General features: G+C 38.6%; 1 protein-coding gene across 1 annotated transcript in view; it reads left to right on the plus strand.

The window, feature by feature from the left end:
• The window catches only part of CAPZA1 (capping actin protein of muscle Z-line subunit alpha 1), a 37894-nt gene that overhangs the window by 10015 nt on the left and 1677 nt on the right, over positions 1–26202 (plus strand). Inside the window, exons 2-9 of the mRNA XM_019659173.1 lie at positions 3917–3980; positions 6826–6877; positions 11065–11128; positions 16443–16649; positions 19752–19831; positions 20402–20480; positions 24056–24127; positions 25769–25831. Of these exons, the coding sequence (XP_019514718.1) occupies positions 3917–3980; positions 6826–6877; positions 11065–11128; positions 16443–16649; positions 19752–19831; positions 20402–20480; positions 24056–24127; positions 25769–25831 (681 nt within the window). The remainder of the gene's footprint in view (positions 1–3916; positions 3981–6825; positions 6878–11064; positions 11129–16442; positions 16650–19751; positions 19832–20401; positions 20481–24055; positions 24128–25768; positions 25832–26202) is intronic.

Consider the following 26202-nt stretch of genomic DNA (forward strand, 5'->3'; position numbering starts at 1 on the left):
TTATACGCCCAGTCGTCTTATACGCCGGCAAATACGGTACTTAATCTTCAGAAGTCACCTTCTCAGTGAAGCCTTCTCTGGTCACCCTATCCAGTTCTAAATCCTAACATTTAATATCCCCTTTCCCTGCTTTATTTTTTTTTTACTCTTTAGCATTTGTCACTAGCTAGCATACCATGTGATTTAGTTATTTTATCGTCTCTTTACCCACTAGAATGTAAGCTCTGAAAGGACTGTATGCTACTGAATCACCATTGCCTAAAACAGTGCCTAACACATAGTGGGTTTTCAGATATTTGTTGAATGAGTGAAGGAATCTCACTTTTATAACATCTGCCTTGATTTCTTAGTTAACTGTCAGGACAGTGTGATTGCCAGTTTGTGAAGCTGTATTGACAACTGCAGTATTTCCATATTACTGCCAGATTAATTTCTGTTACTGGACCTTCCCACTGGAAAGCTTCAGCAGTTCTCCGTTGCCTTGATACAGTTTAACTACAGCCCTCTGACTCGTCTTACTTTCCCCTTCTCTTACTGTCTCCAAATAGATACTCTGTTCCTACCAAACTGGTCTGTTTACAAAGGGCTACTTTTCTCCACCTCTTTTTATTCTCATCATTACCTTTGTTAGGATCCCCCCCCCCCCATCTAAAGCACTTGGAAGAGCACAGCTAAGACCTTACCTCCCCCTTCCTTACAGGTGTCTCTGACCAACCCAGCCCCTATCTATCACCTTCCTCCTAAGTCCTGTGCTATGTATGATCTGTATTACTGATTTAGCAGTTTTGCTGCTTTGAATTATAGTTATTTTTACATGATTGGCACATCTTTACTGAAGGCTATTATTTGTATAAATTGTTTTGCAAACAGGGACAAAGTATACAAAGATTTGAAAAGCCGAGGTGCTGACTCTATGTTTGTCTTGTGTTGTTTGTATCCACCATGATGGTGTGCACTTAATATTAGCTCTAGATTGTAGTTCTAAACCTTGGCAGCATATTAGAATCACCTGAGGAAGCTTTTAAATTCCTGATGCCCAAACCCTACCCCGGACCTATTACATCAGAATCTTTGTGGCTGGAACCCAGGCCTCGGGAATTTTATGGCTCCCCAGGTGGTTCTAATGTAGAGTCAAGATTCAAAACCACTGGCTTAAGGCAGAAAAGAATTTGTTGACTTACTTTTTTTTTTTTGCTATTCTCCCTTTTGTCTTTATCTTTAGTACTCACCTCAGTGCCTGGGACCCACTAAAGTGTTTTTTGTTTTATTTTAAGTGAATGAACAAATTGGCAAACACAAAGATTAGAACTTCTAAAGACGACACATTACTCAGACCTCAATAACACCTAGGCATTTGCTTAGGGAAAGTCCTGCTACATCTAAGTCCATCTCTTGTTACCTCACTGGATCCTTAAAACAGTCCTAGATATGAGCAGGTATTATACTCCCAAATTAAGAAATCAAGACCCAAACAATTAAGTGCTAAAACTGGCATGTGAAACCAAGTTGGACTCCCAGTGATTTTGAAGAAAACATAAAAATGGTAAAAAGATATGCCTGTTAAGTTAGACTACCATAACATGCAGCATGTGCACCAGGTCTTAAAGGCAAACCCGTCTTATTTTCCCGCTGCTCCTGTTTTCATCCAGCGTGAGTTCTCACTGCTGAACTCTACCCGTTTGGACTGGGCATTGCCATCAGTGCTCTTTGGCACCTCAATCTCAAAGTGTTTGATGTGGGTTTTCCCCTATTTCTAACTTGGTCCTGACTGTTTACAAAACAATACTCATTGTATCTAGCCACTTGCAACCCTTTACCGATCTCTGCCCAGTCACCTACAGAGTAGGGGGTGAGTGTGTGTATTTTATTTAACACTTTTAAGCTCCTAAGCAACAAGTTGCTTATGTGGTTTTTTTCACTCATTTTTATCTTTTTTTTTCCCTAACATATTAGAACATTATACCTCAGACTTTCCTCCTTCCTTAATTCTTGACCTAGACACTTAGGCAAATCTTCTAATTAAACCAAATAGGGTCCTCTTCCTCTTTCCATATGTTTATCAATGCTATTTTTAATCTTCACTGAGATTGAGCCAATACTTAATTTTTTTTTCTTTTTAATAGTTGATGACTTAAAACTTACCACTTACCTTGAACTTCTAAATGAACACTTAAAATGCAGACTTGGAAATCTTTTTACCAACATTCTGGATGTCTTATTATATATTAGGAGAGTCCAGAATGAGAACTAAGGATTGATTTCCTTCTAACTTGGTGCATAGGGAACTTGTAAATTAAATGGGAATGGTTGGAAAGGATAACTAGAAATAATAAACAGGAGCGATTTTTTGATTCGTTCTTTTTTTTTGTTTTTTTGGTTTTTTTTTAGCTAATCCCTCCTGTGGCAACTCAGCAGCTGCTCAGCTCGGGCTGGGAATCGAACCACTGTTGCTCAGAGCTCAAACTCTTGAACAAGCTCTTAACCAACTGAGCCACTCGGCCGGCCCTGGTTCTTTCTTATACGTTGTAAATTTTATGCTTAAGTATCTCATTTTTACATACTATGATACTAGGTGGCATAAGATACGGTGATGACCCCATTAGTCTGATACTTGTTAAAATGATAAGACTTTTCTAGAATTACAGTCCCAAATTAAATTCTCACTAGCCCCTCAGAACCCTCAGCCTGCATGAATTTTGTTTATTTGATAAAGGCAGTGAAACTGGAATTCTAGTTTGGAATTCAGTTTGAGAACTAAAATATATCAGTGCCACACTTACTAAATTATTTTCAGACAGTTTTTATTGTTGATACACTGAAAGCTTTAGAACCAGATGAAAAAAATGAACGACACTGAGCAAGCTGTGTTTAAGAAAAAGATTCATTCTTTCCTCTTACCAAAATAACATCCTAGGGAGAGAGAAGTATAAATACAATAGGATGAGTACAGAGGATTTTTAGGGCAGTGAAAATACTCTGTATGAGACTGTAATGGTCGCTTCATGTAATACATTTGGGTGATAATGATGTGTGAATGTAAGTTCTAGATTAAAACAAATGTACCACCCTGCTGGGGATGTTAATAATGAGGGAAGTTATGCATGTGGGGGCATAGGAAGTATATAAGGGAAATCTCTGTACCTTTCTCTCAATTTTGCTGTGAACCTAAAACTGCTCTTAAAAAAAATGAAGTGTTAAAATACAAAATAGTAATAATAACATCCTGAATATCTTTAAACGGAAAAAGACCTCCCACTGAATTCTATGCAAATAGAACTTCCTTATCAGGATAAGAATAAGGTATAGGTATCTTTCAGGAGAAGTGCAACTATTGGGCCGGCCGAGTGGCACGTTGGTTAAGAGTTGGCTTGGGGGCCAGCCGAGTGGAGTGGTTCAGTTGGTTAAGAGTTTGCTTAAGACCACGAGCTCTGAGCAACAGTGTCGCTGGTTTGATTCCCACATGGGCCAGTGAGCTTTGCCCGAGCTGCGCCCAAGCTGAGCTGCCGCTGAACTGCCAAAAGGTGGCAGGATGGCTCAGCAAAAAAGAAAAAGAAAAGAAAAGCTTTAGTAATTTATTCAGTGTGGTGGTTTTATTCTCCACCTCACCCCCTTTTTCTCCCTTGGTCTATAATGAAATTGTTATAGCAGTGCAAAATAAAATCTTACCTATAAAAAAAATGAAATAAAATGAAGTGGAACAGAGATGTTTTTGAAAACTTTTTTTGGTGAGTAAAAAAGTTACTGCTATATATAGTTATTGAAGATTGTAATAATGTTGAATATAAGATGACTAGGACCTAAAGGTTTAAACAGGAAATTTTATTTCAAGGGATATAGTGAAAATTTTGTAATCCGTCAATTCCCCTTTTATCTGTTAACTCTTCATATTCTCTTACTGTAAATTTTATTTCTCTAGGTACGCATAGCTGCTAAATTCATCACTCATGCACCCCCAGGGGAATTTAATGAAGTGTTCAATGGTGAGTAAAGATTAGTTATTTTAAGCCCTCCTTAACATATCAGCATTTACTGAGTGCTTGTTATCTCTCTTAATCCTTATATTATAGGTATAGCTAAGGAAATCAAGATTCAAAGAGATTAAAATAACTTATGCAATGTCCCCCAGCTAGTAAGTGTTGGAGAAACCCAGGTCCAAATCAAAACCATGCTCTTAACTCATAAATTCGGATACCTGTCTTATGTGAAAAAAGATTTAAAGTAGATTAATATCAGTAAATCTAGAGATAATATAAATTATTTTCGTAGTTTTATGTCTATCTTTATAAATCATAACTTAAATTTCTTCAGTGCTTTCACTCAGGAAGTGCCATAGTATAGGAGACTTTCTAGCTAGAGCCGTTGGGGCTGAACTGACTGCATCTGGGAAGCTTGTTAAATATATACATTCCAGCCTTATCATCCTGGAAAGATTCTCATTCATTAGGCCTGGAGTGGGATCTTTTTGATCAAGTTCTCCCAGGTGAGTCTGAGTCACAGCCAGTTTGGGAATCACTATTCCAGTACATTTACAACCTTTCATACTACTCACTGTCTTAACACAACTTACAGGATGAAAAATGCAGATGAGGAACCTTGAACTTTGCAATACAAAAAAAAAAAAGTCATCATAATCTCATTAATTCGTTTTAAAGTTCCCATTAAGTAAAATCATAATCTTTGTGCATCCCAGTTCGGTTTAGCAAACATTTATTTTGAAATTTGAGTTTTACATGTGTTACCTACTTGAAAGGAATTGTGTGATATTCATCTGTATCTGACCCAGAGCCCTACACATCATAGAACAATCAGTAATCTCCATTGGTAAAATTAACGATGCAGAGAAAAAGGAGGACAACATATAAACATTTACTTTAAGGAGTAAATAATGCAACAGAAAAATCAAGACAATTCTTCTTTATAGACTGGTTTGTGGATTTTGAGGACTAACAGCAGAGAGAAGCAAACACAGCCTTTCTTTCCCTGGTCTTGCTTTCACATTGATGAAATGTCAATTTTCAGCAACTGAGCTTTGAGAAAATTCTCCTTTGACTTGAACTTTATCTGACTAATGAACTCAGATTTTGTGTGTGTGTGTGGGTGTGGGGTGAGGGATTACAAACTAAGAAGGAAACTTTATAAGATTTTTTTTTTATTGGGGAATTGAGGGAGAGGAACAGTGCTAGGGGAAGGGGAACAGACAAGTTGCTGTCCTTTTGTTCTTCAGTCTAGTTGTGGAGGACGTTGCTTCACTGGCCCGTGTTGGTATTATCATTGCGCTCTTCCCGGGTGAGGCAGATCGGTCGCCGGTCTCTGGACGGCTGCTCACAGCGGCTCTTAGCAGCTCACACCGTCTGCCAGCCACTCACGCTGGCTGCTGGCCACACACGGTAGCTTATGGCAGCCCACTGCAGCAGGGGCTGCAGCCTACGCCTTCACCGGCGACTCATGGCAGCCCAGCTCCAGGTTGAGCTGTTGTTCACCATCTTAGCTGTAGAGGGCGCAGTGTCACTGGCCCTCATGTGGGATCTGAACCGGGGCCCTGCTGCTCAGAGCTGGTGTCCCAAGTCAGCTCTTAACCAACGCGCCACTCAGCCGGCCTTCAGATAAATTCTTGCTTTAACAAAATTAATGGTCTTTGTAATTAGAAGTCCCTTGTTTTATTTTTGACAACTGAATGTGCTTTACAGGAATGTCATGAAAATAATTGATACCAAATCATTAGATTAATAATTGGCAAGCTGTGAGTGGCATGAGGGCTGGGTTTGATTGGCTGGCATGCTACACAGTGACCTCTGCTAGCCTCTTTCAGAGAAGCTCTGAGTCAGTTGATGGCCTTTGGCCTGTAATTAGCCTCTCTCTCAGATTTAATTCTTGGTAGTTTCTTAGTAACAAGGACCCTCCTCTTCCAAAAGAAAAGTGACTGGACTCCTGACACACAGCTTTTTTAAAAGATTGTAGGCCCCCCACGTTAAGATTATTGAAAGAAAAATATATTCTGCAATTTCACTGCCACTGACTGAATTGTGCCCAGTTAAGTTGGTCTGATGTTATAGACAAGTCTGCAATTCTTAATCTATAATAATTTTAAAGGATTCTTTAGATACAAAACTAACAGTACTAAATGTAACCTGTTAGGTTAAAAACTGTAAAACATGTTTTTCATTTGCTGTGAAATTCCTTGAGAATTTATCGTTGGATTAGTGCACCACAAATAGTTGTATGCAGATCTGTGAACATTAGCATCTGTTTATTTGCATTTTTAGATACAATATTTCAAAAGACTAACCTTGCAAAGCCTGATTTTTAAAAAATCTAATCTAAGGCCGGCCGAGTGGCGCGTTGGTTGCGAGTTGGCTTGGGGCACCAGCTCTGAACAGTAGGACCCCGGTTTGGATCCCACATGAGGGCCAGTGACGCTGTGCCCTTTACAGCTAAGATGGTGAACGACAGCTCAACCTGAAGCTGGGCTGCAGTGAGTCACCGGCAATGGCGTGGGCTGCAGTGGGTCTGGCTGGCAGCTGGCGTGAGCTTTCATGAGCCGCCGTGAGTGGCCGTGAGTGGCGTCCAATGGCCAGTGAGCGACTGCCTCACCCGGGAAGAGCGCAATGGTAATACCAACATGGGCCAGTGAACCAACGTCCTCCACAACTAGACTGAAGAACCAAAGAACCAAAGGACAGCAGCTTATCTGTTCCCCTTCCCTGATTGCCCAATAAAATCTTTAAAAAAAAAAAATCTAATCTAGAAATCTGCTAAAAGTGTTCTCGTTTGCCCTCTATTGAACATTTTAATTTGAGCACCTTTTAACACTTCTTTCCTCCTCAGATGTCCGGCTACTACTTAATAATGACAATCTCCTCAGGGAAGGGGCAGCACAGTGAGTATCTTTTTAAATCCACTTTTATTCTAATATTGGATAAACTGTGTTGATAGTAAACTAGCACCCTGACATCTAAGTTTAAAATACTTCAAAATAGAGCTGTTAGTTTTAGCATTGTAGTTGTTTTTTTCTTGGAGAAAACATGTTCCTCCAAAATGTTGTCTTCCTTAAAGCTTATTATTATATACGATCTTATTTTTGCGCAGATTTCCCCTATTATAGAAGAGTGTGATGTTAGCTCTTAGGTTTTCTTCTATAGTTCTTTTAGTTTATGTTGAATTTTTTTTATAACTGCTAGTTATAGAAAGATTAGGCTGCTGTTGAGGAATGAAAATGTTTCTCAAATTGCCAAAGAATAGCAGATACTCAGAAAGTGCCTTAATTTTAAGAATTCACTGTAAAATAATAGCGTGATTGTTCTACCCAGTCATTGACTCCTTATCAACTGTCTGCCTAATTAATCTTTAAAAATAACATTTTTATATTGTCTTTTTTCTCAAAAACATTACAGTGGAATGGAGGTTTTGTTTGTTTTGCTTTGTCTTCTTCAACTCTAAACACAGTCTAGCTTTCAAAGCCTCCTGTTTTCTGGCTTATCACTATCACTATCCTTTTATCCTGTTATCACTATCCTTTATCTTCAATACAAAGTTCAATTTCAGTTACTGTCTATCCAACTGGCCCAGAGTTCCTTTGTAAAGAGGAAATCAGAATTAGATAATGTCTGGGAAAGGGTGGTGTGGGGAGATGAGACAAGGATTTTGATGCAGAGCAACAAATAATTATCATGAAGGTATTTGGTATCAAATATAATTTAGAATATTTAGCTATAGAAAACTCTTAAGAGCTGCTGCCAGCAAAACCATCCTCTCCTGCCCTGTCCATGCTGCTTTTTAGAATTCATTTTGGTACCAGATTCTGCAAACCTAAAATTTGCACACCATCGCTATAATCGTCATTGTGAAAGATACCCTAATTATACATTGATTTAGACATACACTAAAGATATGTTCTAATGCTGGTTTCTCTTCGATGCATAGAATCTGCTATAGAAAAAGACATATTCATGATTTGCTAGTTCATCCCCTGTCTACTCTCTGCCCTGTCATTGAAAGAACCTCATCTACATTTTGTCAACAGATGGTTATCCAATCTGAATGCTTCTAATAATAAGGAAGTCGCTGTTTCCCAAGGCAGGTTCTTCAATTTGCCTGCCATGTTGGTCTTAGTTTTGTCCTTGAGAGCTACCCCAATAAATCTCTCTGTACTTTCCTTGATACTGCCCGAGTGGAAATGGGAGTGAAATGCCAAGACCCCAAGGGGATTGCATCCTAAGCATCTTGTCCCATTTCCACTTAGGAGTGACAGTAGAATTTGCTGTGTACTTCAGATACTTCAATTGTTTTGATTGCTCTAACTATAAAGCTCTGTATTTATAAATATTCTGGTTCTTACAGACGCGATTCCTGGAGAACCTCTTGCTAAAGGAGAATTGTCTTATGCCCAAATATTTGATTTTTCATACAAATGAAGAGTTCTGTTGTATTTCCATAAAGAAGTGCTTTGGTCCCTTGGCCCTAGTCCTCGTAGTAAGAGCTCAGCAAATGTTTCAATAACCATCATCCTCGTCATTATCGCCTTCTGTGTAAAATCAAGGCGGCCTGAATGGTCTAGGATTTACCCTCTTTCCTGGATTTCACCTATGCTTCTGACCACCAGAACCATTCTCTGATATCTCCCAGCACTTCTGGACCAAATAGGGCACTGTAGACCAAGTGAAAGAGTAAGTTTTATTCTGTGAGAGATAGAAAATTATTTGAGTGTTTTGAGCACAGAATGACATGACGAGACTTATTTTAGAATAATCACTGGCTGCTCTGCAGGGGGGCAGAGATTGAAGTGAAATGAGGACTTAGAAGATGGGGCAGTTCAGAGATGAACAGTGGTGATTTGGACTAGAGTGGTAGTAGGAGGGTTGGTGGGAAGGAGTCAGACTCTGACTGTATACTCAAGGTAGAACCTACAAGACTTGCTGATGGATTGGTTGTGAAGTGTGAGAGAAAGAAGAATCAGGGGTGATCCCAAATTTGGGACCTGCGCACCTGGTAGAATGGAGATATCATTTACTTAAAATGGGATTAAATGGTAACAAATTTTGGTGTTGGTGTTTGCAGTCTATAGTCATAGGACACATCCTAGAGCAAAATACTTATTTACTCCCTACTCCTTAAGCTTTTTTTTTTAATTAATATTTAACCCACTTTCCATGAGCATTTAATTTATATTCCTTTCTGAAGAACCATTGTGTTTAGGACTTATTTTGTTACATGGAGATGTGATGTTATGAGAAAATAATTCATTAAAAAACAACGGGGCCGGCCAAGTGGCACGTTGGTTAAGAGCTGGCTTGGGATGCCAGCTCTGAGCAGCAGGGCCCCGGTTCGGATCCCACATGAGGGCCAGTGACACTGCGCCCTCTACAGCTAAGATGGTGAACAACAGCTCGACCTGGAGCTGGGCTGCCATGAGTTTCTGGTGACGGCGTAGGCTGCAGCCCCTGCTGCAGTGGGCCGCCATAAGCTACTGTGTGTGGCCGGCAGCCGGTGTGAGCTGCCAAGAGCCGCTGTGAGCAGCCGTCCAGAGGCTGGCAACCAATCTGCCTCACCTGGGAAGAGTGCAATGATAATACTAACATGGGCCAGTGAAGCAACATCCTCCACAACTATACTGCAGAACAAAAGGACAGCAACTTGTCTGTTCCCCTTTCCCTAATTCCCCAATAAAATCCTTTTAAAACAAAACAAAACAAAACCAAAAAAACATAACAGTGGGCCGGCCGAGTGGCGCGTTGGTTAAGAGCTGGCTTGGGACACCAGAGGGCCCCAGTTCGGATCCCACATATGAGGGCCAGTGACACTGTCCTCTACAGCTAAGATGCTGAACAACAGCTCAACCTGGAGCTGGGCTGCCGTGAGTCACCGGGCGACGAAGTAGGCTGCAGCCCCTTTGGCAGTGGGTTGCCATGGGCTACCGTGTGTAGCCAGCAGCCACGGTGAGCGGCCGTCCAGAAGCCAGCGACTGATCTGCCTTGCCCGGGAAGAGCGCACTGATGGTGCCAACTTGGGCCAGTGAATCAACGTCCCCCACAACTAGACTGAAGAACAAAAGGACAGCAACTTGTTTGTTCTTCCTCCCCCAATTCCCCAGCGCTGTTCCCATCCCCCAATTTCCCAATAAAAATCTTTAAACAAAAAAACCAGTAACTTAAAATGAGAAAATTGAAGACCAGCCTTAACTATTTGAACGTTAAATATTTGTAACTTTGGTTTCTCTTGAAAAGTCTATGAAAAGCTTAATGCTTTGCTTAAAAGCAGTGGTCTAGTAGGTGTGTTAGTAAGTTAAAATTGGGCTGGGAAGATGTTCAGCTCTTCCCTTGGCAAGTGAATTCTGGGAGAAGACTGATACTTTATAAGAATATAAGTGTATTATGCTTTCTTATACTGCAGCCTATTTCCGTCCTTTTTTTTTTTGCCTTATTTTTTACTTTAGCTTACTTTGTAAGATGTACTAGGAAGCCATTGAAAATGCAGAGTTTCATAAACCTAGCACTAAACAAGTCAACAAACAATAATATTAGGCATGTACTTCGATTATTCATAGTCCTGTTTTTGAATAGCCTCTACTCTCCGTTGGGTTCTCCTCTGAGACTTAAGCTCAGCTCCAGCTCTCACCTTACCCTCTCCCCATGTGAAATACCTTCCAGTACATTTAATTACAGTCTCTCCTACCCTGTGTTGCCTCAGAGAGCCCACAATAAAGAAGATGACATTTGAAGATTTTTTTTTATGGAATTACTGAAAGCTTCTGTCTAAATGGTTAAAACTGTTGGTAATTCACAGTAATAGATTGCTTAACACTTAGGAATTGCCTAAGTGCGAGCTCTTTTGGAGCTTAGGAATGGAGAAGAAATGGTAATTTCAGAGTTTAGGGTACTTCTGAGATTGCTACAGAGAGGAGTTCCTACAGAAAGTTGGAAGGCATTGTGGTATCCCCAGCTTCTGCAGCGAAAGGGCAAAAGCACCAGAGAGTGTTTTCACATTGTCCCTCACTGTTATGTGAAATACTTGTTTTGTTTATTTGTGTGTAATTACCTCCTCCTCCCTTTTTGTTACTTTTTATAACAGTGCATTTGCTCAGTACAACATGGATCAGTTCACACCCGTGAAGATAGAAGGATATGAAGATCAGGTAAAAACTGTTTCTATTTGATAAGCTATGCCTGGACGGTAATAGAAATCCTATAAACCAAAGTGGCTGTGTGAAGATAAGATGCTGAATGAATTCATCTCTTAGTTTTCATAGCTTTTATAAATATTCAGCATATTAGGAAATTCTTCCTCTCTCTGATAATACCACGAGTTTCTTTGATAGGAAAAGAGAGCTGCCCCTAACAAGAACAGTGAAAATAAAAGGAGTTGAGTTTTACACAGGTTTTTCAGCTATTTCTAATTCTCCTTGGTAAGAATAATAGGAGACATTATATTTAATGGGAAGATAGGCATTCCTGTTGAAATATAGAAACAAAGCAAATATTCCCATTATGACTATAATTATTAACATTGCATGATAAGGCTTTGCAAGTTCATTAATGTATACTTCAAAGACAATATAGCACTAAATACCAAATGCCTTTTAAAAGTCTGAATCCTCTTTGAACCAACAAGTCCACAGACTATATCCTGGGAAAATGAGTGTACAGATGTATAAAAAGATTATTTGAAGCAAAGTTTATAATAGTGAAAAATTGGGAACAATCTAAATGTCCAAAATTAAATTAAATATTTCTAGACCAAAATACGCTGCAGCCATTGAAAACTGATATAAATATTGATCTGGGAAGATGTTCATCTAAAACATAAAGCAATGTGTAGAATTATACTAGCTTATTTTTATAGATATTTAAAGAACAGATATAATGTATTGGAATCAATGTACCTTAAATTCTGTGAAACACATGAAATAAATGTGTTATTTCATGTACCACTAAGAAAGAAAAAACTCTACCGGTTAAACTATGATACAGCCCTAACAGCTGTCAAGTGTAAGATGCATGCCATTTTATGAGATATTAGGACATGAGAGCATATGCATCTTAAGAATTAAAAAAATAAAGTACATAGATGTACATAGAAAAGGAAATGTGGGAAAATATACATCAAAATGTTAGTTCTCTGTGTATCGGAATTGTAAGATTACTGGAATTTGTTTTGCTTTATATATATATATATATATATATATATATTTTTTTTTTTTTTTAGCTGAGCCATCCCGCCACCTGTTGGCAGCTCATGGCTGCTCAGCTCGGGCTGACTCAAACCACTGTTGCTCAGAGCTCAAACTCTTGAGCGAGCTCTTAACCAACTGAGCCACTCAGCCGGCCCTTTTTGCTTTATATTTTTGCTTATTAATTTTCTCAATGAAAATAGATTAATTACAAGTATAAAAGACAAAAAATATTGGAAAATAAATGATAAATATTGCTTGTAATTGATATTGTATACTTTAATAATACAGAGGAATTACTGAAATAGTTAGGTCTGTGTCCAAATATACTATATAAGAAATGGCTAAGGGCCGGCTGAGTGGCTCAGTTGGTTAAGAGCTCGCTCAAGAGTTTGAGCTCTGAGCAACAGCGGTTCAAGTCAGCCCGAGCTGAGCAGCCGTGAGCTGCCAACAGGTGGCGGGATGGCTCAGCTAAAAAAAAAAAAAAAAAGAAAAAGAAATGGCTAACTTTGTCAACATTCCCGTGTACCAGTAGTAACCAACTTAAAAATGTACTCAAAAAGAGATCACGTTCTTAGCCATAACAGCAACAACAAAAAGATATTACCTGGAAATTAAAATAAGGAAAGATGTATGCATATAACAAAATCAATTATAGTGGGTTAACTAAATAGAGACTTTTGTCACATAAGACCAGAGGTAATATTTAGTTAGGATGGATATGGCAGCTCCATGATGTCATCAGACCTAAGTTGCTTCTAGCTCTCTATTCTGCCATCCTTAGGTATGGCTTTGATTATGCTCTCAAGATAGCTGCTCCATTTCTGGGCATTGACTCTGTTCCAGGCAGGAAGGAAGAGGAAGGCTTGAAAGGTGCTGTTGGCGATTCCAGAAACGATTTCCACTGAAAGTTATTACCCACATGCATATCACTTTATCATTTCTAGCTGGGAGGTATCATTTTTTTACTTGGACACATTGCCTTCTTGAAAAACTTTGAGGTTTTGTTAGTATGGAAAAATGAGAGAGTGAATACTGGATAAGAAACTCAAAAGAGTCTGCCACACAGTTCATATACACTCACACACGAAAACATTGCCGACACACTTTAATCCAAATAAATGGAAAATTAAGTAGATTTAACTGCCATGTTTCCAAATAAGAAAAATAATAATATGGAAAGCTTATCTGAATAAGAAACATAAATGATATGGAAAGGTTTGTTTTTCAAATAGATTTTGTTCAATTCCTATGAAAATTGTAATAGACTATACAGGATTATTCTGATCAAAAACAACAATGAAGGCAGACTAATGCTAGCAAACACAAAGAAATAAAGCAAGGGGGCCAGCCGAGTGGCTCAGTTGGTTAAGAGTGCGAGCTCTGAACAACAGGGCTGCCGGTTCGATTCCCACATAGGCCAGTGAGCTGCGCCAGAGCTGAGCTGCCGCTGAGCTGCCAACAAGTGGCAGGATGGCTCCTAACAAGGTTGCCGGTTTGACTCCCGCATGGGATGGGCTCTGTCTACCCGCAACTAAGATTGAACACGGCACCTTGAGCTGAGCTGCCGAAGGGCGACCAGATGGTAACTGGATTTGGAGCTGAGCTAGGTGTGTCCTCCACAACTAAGACTGAAGGACAACAACTTGGCTGTTCCCTTCCGAATTCCCCAATAATATCTTTAAAAAAAAAAAGATTTATATGATTCCTAAATGCAGATTAAAACCGGAATGAGATACCATTACACCCCCATGAAAAAAGAAAGAAAGAAAGAAAAAGAAAGGAAAGAAAGAAAGAGAAAAAGAAAAGCAATGATCGAAAACACCTTAACCCTAAGTATCATAAAGCAGAAGGAAAAGGAAACAATTGATAAAATGTATGGGATTAATCTAACTTCAATTTTCAGTGCCAACTATATACCTAGATTAATTCCAGGTGGGGTTTAAAGGTTAACTGTTCTTTAAAACATAAAAAATTTAGTCGGAAATGGAAAAAGAATCATGCCTTGAGTAATGAAACATTAACATTTGTAAAAGAAACTGGTATCTGCATAATAAAGTTTCAAAACTAAGATTTAAAAAGGAGAAAATATGTACCTCAAACATAATAGAAAAATTGTTCAAATACCTAAGGATGATGCCAAGAGTTCAGTGAAAAAATGAACGACAGACATGAACCACTTGCACCCAATTGGGGAATACAAAACAAACTTGGAAAAGTGTTAGGCCGCCTAGTAATAGTAATTAAGGAAATGCAGATTAAAATTTTAATGTGTTGGGCAGGCCAAGTGGCACATTGGTTAGGAGTTGGCTTGGGAGCGCCAGCTCTGAGCAGTGGGACCCAGTTCGGATCCCACATGAGGGCCAGTAACGCTGCGCCCTCTGCAGCTAGGATGGTAAACAACAGCTTGACCTGGAGCTGGGCTGCTGTGAGTCGCCGGTGATGGCGTAGGCTGTAGTGGGGCTGGCCAGCAGCGGGCATTAGCTGCCATGAGCCGCCGTGAGGAGCCGTCCAATGTCTGGCAAGTGACTGCCTCATCCAGGAAGAGCACAATGATAATACCAACATGGGCAAGTGTAGTGGCGCCCTCCACAACTGGGCTGAGGAACACAGGGACAGCAACTTGTCTGTTCCCCTCCCCCAACCCCCCAATAAAAAAAATCTTAAAAAAAATAAAATAAAATGAAATTTTAATGTGATATATTCATTTACCTTTTAGTTACAAAAGTTTCAAAATTATAATGAGGAAGCTTTATAAGGGTAAGACTAGGGAATAGTTACTTGTTCCTATCGTCAGTATAAGCAAGCTTTTTAAGGGTAGTCTGAAGATAAAGACAGGAATCTCTAAACTACGAATTCTTTCCAAATAAATTTTTTTAAGAAGACTTTATTTATGGTATAATTTATAGTGGTTTCTTAACAGTAAAATGTAAATAGCTTAAATCTCCTTCAATTCTGAAATGATTAAGTATACTATGGTATGTCTATATTGTGAAATGGTATGTAATTATTACAAATGTTAGATTATTCAGAAGACAAATGGCAAATTAGGGGGAACTATGTCAAAGTCACAATACATGCAAAAGGTTAACCTCCCTAATTAATAACGAATTCAACTGGAAAAAGACCAAAGAAAAGGTCTTTACAAAAGTGGACAAAATATAGGAACAGACAGTTCACAGAAAAGGAAATAGAAAGGACTCTCTTTAAAAGGTGAAAAGAAATGTCAATTAAAATTTCTACTGATGATAGACTTGTTACTTGGTACAACACCCTATGATAGAGGACAGTTTGTCAATATCAGAATTATGAATGCATTTACCCTTTGACCCAGTTTCCCCACTTCAGGGAATTTATCCCACTGTGGTACTTGGTACATAGACATAATTTGTACATAATGATCAAACAAGGACATTCATTGCGATGTTCATAATAGCAAAAGATTGCAAATAACCCAGCTATCCATTCATAGGGAACTGGCTGAATAAATTCTTGTACATCCATACAATGCACTAGTATACAGCTGGTAAACAAGGACGTTCTCTAAGTACTAATACCGAAAGATCTTCTAGATACATTAAGTTCAAAACAGAAAAAGCGTAGTACAATATGCTAATTCCTGTGTAAAACAGGTGGAAAATTAGAATACATGTTCATATTTGCTTGTATTTGTAAAAACAATGCCAAAAGAATACTCTAAATCAGGAATTGGCAAATTTCTTTCTGTAAAGGGCCAGATAGTAAATATTTTCAGTTTTGCATAACATAGAGCCAGTTGTAACGACTTAACTTTGTTTGCGGCAGGAAAGCAGCTATAGACAATACAGAAACAAACAAGTGGGACTGTTCGATAAAAATTTACTTACAAAACAGGTGGCACCCACATGCATAGACAGCTTGCCGACCCTTGCTCTATATTAATAAAATCAGTTACCTTGTGGGGAAGGGGAAATTTGTTAGGAATTTGGTGGATGGGAGATAAAGGTGAGAAAAAGACTTCATTTTATATTTTTTCCATTTCTGAACCATGTGAATGTATTACCTATTTTGAATGCTCAGTATAATGACTGGGAAAATTTCATAAAATATGTAAAGAAGAATACAAAAGTATACACATAAGTTATTGTTATAACTATGAAAGAATAAAAATGTGACTTCTTTGAAGAATCAATATGAAAGAAATCTAAATGAGAAGTTAACTGTCTTCAGAATTTTTGTTTTGTAAAATGTGTTAAGAACTTTTTTACAGTTACTCATATTTCTAATTTTTCTTTGGAAGGTCTTAATTACAGAACACGGTGACTTGGGTAATAGCAGATTTTTAGACCCAAGAAACAAAATTTCCTTTAAGTTTGATCACTTACGGAAAGAAGCAAGTGACCCCCAGCCAGAGGAAGTCGATGGAGGTCTGAAATCCTGGAGAGAATCCTGCGACAGTGCTTTAAAGGCTTATGTGAAAGATCATTATTCCAACGGCTTCTGTACTGTTAAGTATCTGCCTGCTTCAATATTAGAGTTTTATTTCTTTCATTTACTTGATCATTTGGGGGCTTTAGCCATCCAAACATCACTTCTCAGTTGCAGTCTCCTCTACATTTTATTGCCTAAATAATTTTTGAAAGCGTCATGAATGGAAAATTCTTTTTTTGAATCCTAGTACATAAAAAATTTAAATCTCAGTGAGTGTATCCTATTACACATTTCATCAGAAATCATCTTACTTACCTTGAAAAAAAAGTTTTGAAGGTCTTTAGCTTAGGTGTGGAAAAAAAGTAAATGAAGGTTGTCAGGAGAGCTACTGGCCACATTTATGACTTTTTGGTCTAGGTATCTTTATACAAGGCTACTTCTACATAGTTTAGTTACTTTCACTGGACAGTCAAAACTATTTCAGCTAAACAGTTTTTTAAAACGGGTAATTTGACTTTCTTTTACTACCTCTTGGCTCTAAAAAATTATAATTTGGGCTCTATCATGATTTCTCCTTTGTAAAGTTGTGGCACGTTACTAAGAAAAATGTCAACATATTTTAAATATGTAATGATAATGAGTTAAATGACAGTATACAATATTGTGTAACAGCACTTACTTTGAAGCCATACTAACTGGTTTGAATCCGAGCTCTGCCACTTAACTAGTTTTGTGACCTTGGGCAAATTATTTAACATCTGTGTGCCTCAATTTCTTTATCTGTAAAACGGAAATAATAGTTCTTAACCTCATAGAATTGTGAGGATTAAATGAGTTAATGCATATAAAGTGCTTGGAAAGTGCCTGGCACAAAGTAAACTCTCCATAATGTTGGTTATCATTATTGTATGTTGTTTTGTTTTTAAATAATGGAGTAAACCCATTGTGGTAGATAAGTACAGAATTCCATTTTGGAATCCAGTATTAGAAAGGGAGACATGGCATGCTCTCTTAGAAATTGACTGTTCAAGCCTAAATATACTTTGAATTTGTCACCTGTTACTTACTCAGAGTTGGTCACTATGCATTCTTAATTTGAGAGCATCCATACCAAATAACCCTGCTGTGTCCTTTTCTCACTTCTTCTCTTGGCTACAGATGAGCAGCAGAAACATGGAATTATTTTAACAGTTTCTACTGTACCCAAATGTCTTATACCTTCAACTGTTCTGCTTAGTTTTTTGGTTTTTTTTAAGCTGAGCCATCCTGCAACCTGTTGGCAGTTCAGCGGCAGCTCAGCTCAGGCTGGGCATCAAACCGCTGTTGCTCAGAGCTCAAACTTTTGAGCCACTCGACCAGCCCTGCTTAATATTTCTTAATTTCATCTCAATATTCCCATCTGTTATGTTTCAAACCTTTCCCCTTGTTCTTAGGCATCTAATCCCCTCACATTTTAATAGGGTTGAGACTAGCATGAAACCTTTCTGCTTCTCTTCTTTCCACACTCAGAAATCTCCTTTCTTCCATTGAATCTGAGGAAGAAGGATCCTTATTCTATAGATTTCATACTATCCTTATCTACTTCAAGATGTCTTCTTGTGACTTTTCCTCTTCTGATACATTTCTTTACCTAGTTTTTTTTCTCCTATTCTTAAGTGGGGAAAAAACTTTTCCTCAGTCATAATAATTCCTGTAAGTTACTTATCTTTCTACCTTGCCCTTCTTCCCTGTCTTCCACTTCCTCCCTTCCCTCATCCCTCTGTCTCTTTCTATCTCCATCTGTATCCAACCCCCTCTCCACTACACAACCAAACCAGGGAGCATTCTGCTTCTATTATAGTATCATTTCCTCATTACCTTTCCACTTCTTAACCCCGTGAATTTTGGCTTCAATCCCAATTCTGTAGAAACTGCTTTCTGAGGTTATTAATGGTTCCTAAATTGCCAGGCCTCATGTTCCTTTTTTTTTTTTTTTTTTCCTGGTTCTTCTGCACAGCATTTCACACCGAGGCCAACTAGCAACTTCTAGAAATTATCTTTGTTTAGACTGCTATGTCAGCACCCTTTAATTATTCTTTCCCTGTCTCTACTTATTTATTTTCTTTTCCCCTATTTTTGTAAGTGCAGGCATACTCCATTACTATAGTTTTCTCTCTTGAAAACTCATAATTTATTTAATGTAGGGAATGTAATAGAAATTGGTATCAGAAAAGCAATGCGTTTGGGTTCTACGTTTACTACTTACTTTCTGAGCGACCTTGGGCAAGAAGCTCTATGAACTTCAACTTTATCATCAGTAGATGATAACACTGTTTTACCAGATTTGTCACAGCAAGAGAAAATACGTGCAAAAATATTTTCTGGGCTATAAAGCACTATTTATTTCTTTTTGCTTTCCCTCGGTGATCACATTTTTGTTCACCTCTCCCACACTAAGGAACAATTGGTGTTTCTAACTATTAGCTGGACACCTCCATCTGCATTTCCCAATTTGTTAATGACACCACCATCTTTCTAGTCATCGAAGCATGCAAGTACTCCGGCTCCTTTCTTTTGCCTTTCACTTGCAACGTATTGCTAGACTTTTTATTGTGCTTCTGCATCCTGATATTATCTGTTGATACTACCCTACTTATTACCTAGATGAATTCTGTGCCCTCCTAACCAATATTGACTATTCTTCCAAAATAATAGTTCTAGTCATATTGTTTCGGTATCTGTCCATTGCCATTTATTGCTACATGGCCTACACCTGTCATCCTATTTTGTCTCCCACTAGTCCACTTCACACACACCCTCTAACCTCTAAAATGAACTGCCATTCACTGAACAAACCCCCAGTTTCCTACCTGAACTGCTTACTCATCTTTATTCCCAGACTCTGCTTATCAGAAGCTCACCTGTCTGGTAAGGCCCAGCCTAACTGGCCCCTCTCTTGTGCCCTAAACCAGGAGTAGTATTTCCCTCTGTATTCATTGTACCCCTGTCTCCTCTAGAATTTAACATGTTCTGCTTTGTGTTTGTATCCCATGAACTCTTTTGAGTTGTCAGCTCTTCCTGTCTGATCCTTTGTCTCCCCTAAGGGTTTAGCGATTTAGCACACTGCTTTTGTATAGTGTTTCTTGTTTAGATCAAATAGGTTTTCAGAGCCTAACTTTTTTTTTTTTTTTAACAATAGGTTTATGCTAAAACTATAGATGGGCAACAAACCATTATTGCGTGTATTGAAAGCCACCAGTTTCAGCCTAAAAACTTCTGGTAAGAAAGTAGATGTTCTCTTCTATTTGTATGTAATTTCTATTGGAAAGGAACCAACCCAGCAGTTGAGACTTGATTTTTAAATCTAACTAGCTTGGGATAAGTTATTTGACTTAGAAGCTTCAGTTCCCCAAAATTAGGAATTTAGACATCATTTAGAGCCCTTCCAGTGCTAAGATTTTATAATCTGTCTTTTTTAAAAATGCCCTTATATTGAGTGAGAATAAGTGATTAATAAAGTGTGCAGTTGAAAGTCTGAGTTTTACTTGGGTTTGGTTAATTGCATAATTCAGCAGCCCATCCACCTGTGGAAGATCCTCCCATGAATAGAATAAGCATGGTTTTCTACTTCAATATAAAAAAATGAAAGTCAGAATAACTTACAAAAGGCTTACAATTAGGCCACTTAGATACAAACTTACATTTGAGTGGACAGAGCCTTGGATTTGTCAAACTGGAAATTACTTGGGGTTTTTTCCCTCTTTCCCACATTCTCTGCCTCAGTGGGAAATCACCCCCTTCTTATGCTTATTGCTAATTCTACAGTGATGTGTGTGTGTCTTTTAATAGGAATGGTCGTTGGCGATCAGAATGGAAGTTCACCATCACACCACCTACAGCCCAGGTGGTTGGAGTACTTAAGATTCAGGTGAGATCCCAGCATCTTCATAGGCCATGTTACAACGTCACATCTTTAAAACAAACATGCACGTTGGAATTTGTCCTGGTATGAGAAATAAGGAACAACTATATGTACAATAGATACAAAGGGAGAGCAATGATAGTGAACGGAAATAGATGCCTCCTTCCTGCGGAAATGGAGCTATTCGAGTTTGATAAAGGATAGTCATGTGGAGTGTGCTGCTTACTTGTTATTTTTCTCTTTCAAAGATAACCTAAGACCTTTCCAGAAATTATCAAATAGCAGTTCTAGGAAATAAGAAAATAAATCATCATTAAGAAATTACTCTACTGGGAGTGACCAGTTAGCTCAGTTGGTTAGAGTGTGGTGCTGATAACACCAAGGTTGCCGGTTTGATCCCTGCAAGGGCCACTGTGAGCTGCACCCTCCCTAAAAGAGTCAATGTGTAACCAATGACCATGGCTGAAAGCAATGTGTAACCAATGACCATGGCTGTTCCCCAGTAAAATTTTTAAGAAGAAAAAGTGACTATATAGCAGCTATTGTCACTTACGTAGGGTATTTCATGTATATGCTCTTAATTTATCACTAGTATGTTAGTTAATGAAATTGATTATTTTTAGAATTTTCTGTTGAGTTCATAAATCATGAGAGTTACCCGCCTTACCCTGTATTCTTTTTTTTTTTTTTAAGATTTTATTGGGGAATTGGGAACAGCTTTGGGGAATCGAGGAAGGAGAGCAGACAAGTTGCTGTCCTTTTGTTCTTCAGCCTAATTGTGGAGTACGTTGCTTCACTAGCCCATGTTGGTATTATTATAGCACTTTTCCCGGCTGAGGCAGTTGTTCGCCATCCATTGGACAGCCGCTCACAGCAGCTCACAAAAGCGCATGCCAGCTGCTGGCCTGCACCACCGCTGGTGACTCACAGCAGCCCAGCTCCAAGTCGAGCTGTTGTTCACCATCTTAGCTGTAGAGGGCGCAGCGTCACTGGCCCTCATGTGGGATCTGAACTGGGACCCTGCTGCTCAGAGCTGGCGTCCCAAGCCAACTCTTAACCAATGTGCCACTTGGCCAGCCCCCTTACCATTCTTATCCATCTCCTAGTTCTTAAGAAACATGATAGAAGTTCAGACTAACTGCACAGTCGTTATTCTTAGACAAAAAAATGTGTCCTACATACCTCCTTCTGAGATTTGTCTCCGATATAATCAAACAAAACTAGTGTTTGCGTGCGACCCACCTATATTTTGAATATCCTTGTCCTTATCTATTGGAATTTTAGACTTTATATGTCATCATTATTTAGCCCAGTCTTTTTTGGCCAAATCTTTGCTGTTCTGATTTTTGCATGTAAGAATTACTGGCATTATCAGCTCCCTGATTTTTCAGCGTATTCTTAAATTTTACCCCTTTAACCTCTTTTAGAAAGCCAAAAGAGCAAATTTAAGGGTTTGGATCTATCCAAACCCATATGGAAAAATCTAGCTTCTCTTGTCCATCTGGACAGAGCCAGCTATTTGTCCCCATTAAGGAAAACACCTATTTTTGTCTCTTAAGACTATATGGTGGGTTCATATTGCCCAGGGAAGTACTTTTATTGCTAATAGGATCATGGTTTCTGCTAAATGTAGCTTGGCTGTTTTTATCCCCTTCTGATGATATCTTAGAAGAGTAAGTCCCTCATGAGACACTTGACTTCTCCCTGGTTCAGGGAATTTCTAACTTTTTTTTTTTTTAAGATTTTTATTGGGGAATTGGGGGAAGGGGAACAGACAAGTTGCTGTCCTTTTGTTCTTCAGTCTAGTTGTGGAGGACGTTGCTTCACTGGCCCAAGTTGGCACCATCATTGCGCTCTTCTGAGTGAGGCAGATCAGTCACCGGCTTCTGGACGGCCGCTCACGGCGGCTGCTGGCTGCTCACGCTGGCTGCTGGCTACACACGGTAGCCCATGGCAACCCAATGCAGCAGGGGCTGCAGCCTTCGCCTTTGCTGGCGACTCACGGCAGCCCAGCACCAGGTTGAGCTGTTGTTCAGCATCTTAGCTGTGGAGGGCAGTGTCACTGGCCCTCATAAATGGGATCCGAACCGGGGCCCTCTGGCGTCCCAAGCCAGCTCTTAACCAACTCTCCACTCGGCCGGCCCGAATTTCTAACTTTTTGACAAAACATAGGGTTATGAGATGATATGCATGTTGGATATGGTTTTAGTTTTGGAATTTGACCTAATTCAGATCCTAGTTCCTCCTCCTCCTAGGTATGTGGATATAGGTAAGTTATTAAACTGCCTCAAGCCTCAGTTTCCTCACCTTTAAAATAGGAGTAACAGTGGTCCCTACCTCAGAATTTTTGTAAAGAATCCATGAGACAATACAAGTAATAAGTAAAATGTTTTTCATACTGCTTAACACATAGTAAGGACTCAGTAAATAACAGCTGTAATAGTGCAGGTTATTGCTCCTTTCTTCTCCTTTCTGCTTTGTCTCTCACAACATTCCTTTTTGTTCAGATAGCTCCTGGTAGTGTGGACTAGCTGAAGGAAACAGCCATTCCCTGGGCTGCCGTTCTAGCATTATGTCCCCAGTTTCAGCTCCCTCCACTTTTATGTAATCTTTCCTAAACTTTCCCTTTCCCTGAGTCCCCATCACCTATAATAAAGTGAATTCTTTACGTGGTTTATAAGGCGGTTTTTGCTCTTCACAGTCTATCTTCTACTTACTTCTGCCATACTCCCCTCTTCCACACATATTCATTTGCAATAAGTTCTGTATTCTTCCCCAAACTAAACCAGTCCTGTTTATTCTCTTGTACTTTTATTCCCTTGCTAAATACACTTCTCTACCTTGTCCATTTAGGTGACAACTCCTATTTTCAAGACCTGGTTCTAATGCACTTAACAAAAGGATACTCTCATCCTATTCTGTATGGCCAGTATGTAGCCATGTTAGGGTGACTGAACCTATCTTGTAAGTTGCCAAAACTTCCTGAGCCTTATGTCATTGGTTAGTTTGTTGCTTGTGTACCCCTCCTTCTTGCTAATTGTTTTCATTATTGTAGCACCCCACTTTACCTTATTATCTCAGAACTGCTTTTGTCTTATTTTTGTAGTCTAATTTAGCAAGAGAATATTTTTCAATCCTGTCTTCAACCCTCAATTAAGCTTTTCCTGCCCTTGGTCAAATCTACTTACCTATATTGATAATAGTGTATATTGCAAGATGTGTAAGGGATTGGGAGCCATTAAAATTCCTTGGATTTCACAGCGAAAAACTAATATTCAATTATTTTATTTTAATACTGTTAAGAGTGGACTCTTATTTAAGATCTTTGTATCACAGTGCTTAGCACAGTGCCTAAAATGCAGTAAGACATAATGTTTTTGACCTTAGCTAATAATCAGTTTTCCCTGCTAAGGAAAGAGAGACTTAAACTTAATTGTTCTGTGAATTTTAACCACCATTGTAAATTACCATTGGTCATATTAATGATTTGTTCAGAGTTGGCTTAAGGCGTGGATCTGTGCCCTGAGCAGCAGGCCTCTGTATGAACTGCATGTAAACTTGCTCCAACGTTGTCTCGCCAGGTCCACTACTATGAAGATGGCAATGTGCAGCTGGTTAGTCATAAAGATGTACAGGATTCAGTAACTGTTTCGGTGAGTGTGGAATGTCTCGTGTCTCTCTCACTAGGACCTTGTTTTTCTTTAAAAATTTAGTTTGGATCCTGAGTACTGGTTCTCTCACGAGGAATTCAGTTTGTTTCTTATGCTTTGATTTTGGCAGCTTCTAAGAGTATAGAACCAACCAGCTCTTTTAAAGTCTTTGACTCAGAAAAGTGGGCTTAGAGAATTCAAACTTCCTTCTTTCTCTCTTTCCAAATTGTGAGATTTGCTCAAAGACAGCAATATCTTCAATCAGTAACTAGCAGGAGGAAGGGAAGATTGCCAGACTAAATCCTATTGGGCTGCATTGATATTAGAGAAATGACATTTTTAGGAATATCCCATCAAAAAGTATTGTGTTCTGTATGTGAAAAGAAGGGACATAATTTCTCTTGTATTCATGGTACTTGTTTATATTACTAGAAGTTACTGAGCACCGCGAATAGCTTTTGTTTTTGTGTTTTATATCTATCAATATTTACCTTATTCGAAATTTAAAACTGTATGGTGCCAGGTGGGTACTATTATAGATTTTTCAGGATGATCATTTTGTAAGGTATATATTAATAAATGTCTAATCACTATGTTGTACACCTGAAACTAATATAATATTGTAAGTCAGCTGTAATTGAAAATTCTAAAAAATAAAGAGAAAAATTAAATACAAAAAAGAAATAAAAACTGAAAATGTTAAAATATTTATTTAAAAACAATAATAAACCCATGAATTGTTAACCTAAGTAACATTTTCATGAAAAACAACTATATTCCCAAACCAAAAATAAAGTAGTGAAAAGAATGGCATTGATTTAGATTTCCACAAATTGGGCTGTGTCTGACTGAATAAAAGAACTGGGTTCTCATACGTGCTTCACATATTCTGTTATCCCTCAGAGTGATCAAATCATCACACATGTAGCTTCTATGAAACTGCATTGTACACACATGAGAGCGAGCGAGCAAATAGGGCAAGTAACCTTGTCTTAGTAGCATTATAAAAACAGAAGACAGTTTCAACTGTTTGAAAGAACCTTGGGACTGCTGCTCTAGGCGTTAAATCTTACTCTCTTACCTTTAATTCTGTTGTACTTAATGGTAAAAGCAAGAGAGAGATTCAATTCATTTTATACCTGAATCATGTAAAGCAAAATGCGATGGGTTGGTTTCTCATTGTAGGTATAGTGAACAGGAGTATGTAAGCTTAACATATATGACTGATGTATCTGAGGGCACTGTTTATATCATCTTAAACCAGAGATATTTTTAAGGCATAAAAATCTCAAGACGTCATGATCATGTCTTTTGGGCATACTGTGGTAGATTGCAGAGAGCATATAGCTTTTTTTTTTTTTTTTTTGGGCTAAGACCTGGATTCAGAGCCCATCTTTATCATTCAAAAGCTGTATAATTTTGGTTAAGTCACTTAAGAGGATACTATTTTATCATCTGCAAAATGGAGGTAATGATAACAGATCTACTTCACAAGGTTGTGAGAATCAAAGATAATGTGCTTGAGCACACTTGATAAACTAAATTATACAAATGTTAGTGAAGATGGACTTTTCAATTATCTTTTTAGTCACTGTTTACACGTTTTTTAAAATTCATATCTTCCCCTCCTCCTCCCTCCATTAGAATGAAGCCCAAACTGCCAAGGAGTTTATTAAAATCATAGAGCATGCAGAAAATGAGTACCAGGTAAGAAGATCTGGAACTACTTTTTCTAGATCTACTACCTTATTGTTTTGTCGTTAATGTACTTTGTTAGACTTCTCTGTGTCATTTCAACATAAATATTCAGGTGTGTTCATTGTTACTAAGTGTGGAGAATTTGCAGACCTTGCAACTTTGGCATTCCGCTCACAGTCAAGGTTTCAACATTGGAAGGGACTGTAGCCCTCGTTTTAGAAATAATATAGGTGGGCTTGTCGACTCCCTTCAGAGATTGGAGAGGAGCTCAGTAGAACTAGTACGTCCTGTCTGTCCTTCTTACAGGACTCATATATGTCCTTTGACCTTAGTTACTTTCCTATTCACAGTCATTCCGTGTATGTCCCAGCAACTTATCC

This window comes from Hipposideros armiger, unplaced genomic scaffold, assembly GCF_001890085.2.
Source record: "Hipposideros armiger isolate ML-2016 unplaced genomic scaffold, ASM189008v1 scaffold_297, whole genome shotgun sequence".
NCBI classification, from domain to species: domain Eukaryota; kingdom Metazoa; phylum Chordata; class Mammalia; order Chiroptera; family Hipposideridae; genus Hipposideros; species Hipposideros armiger.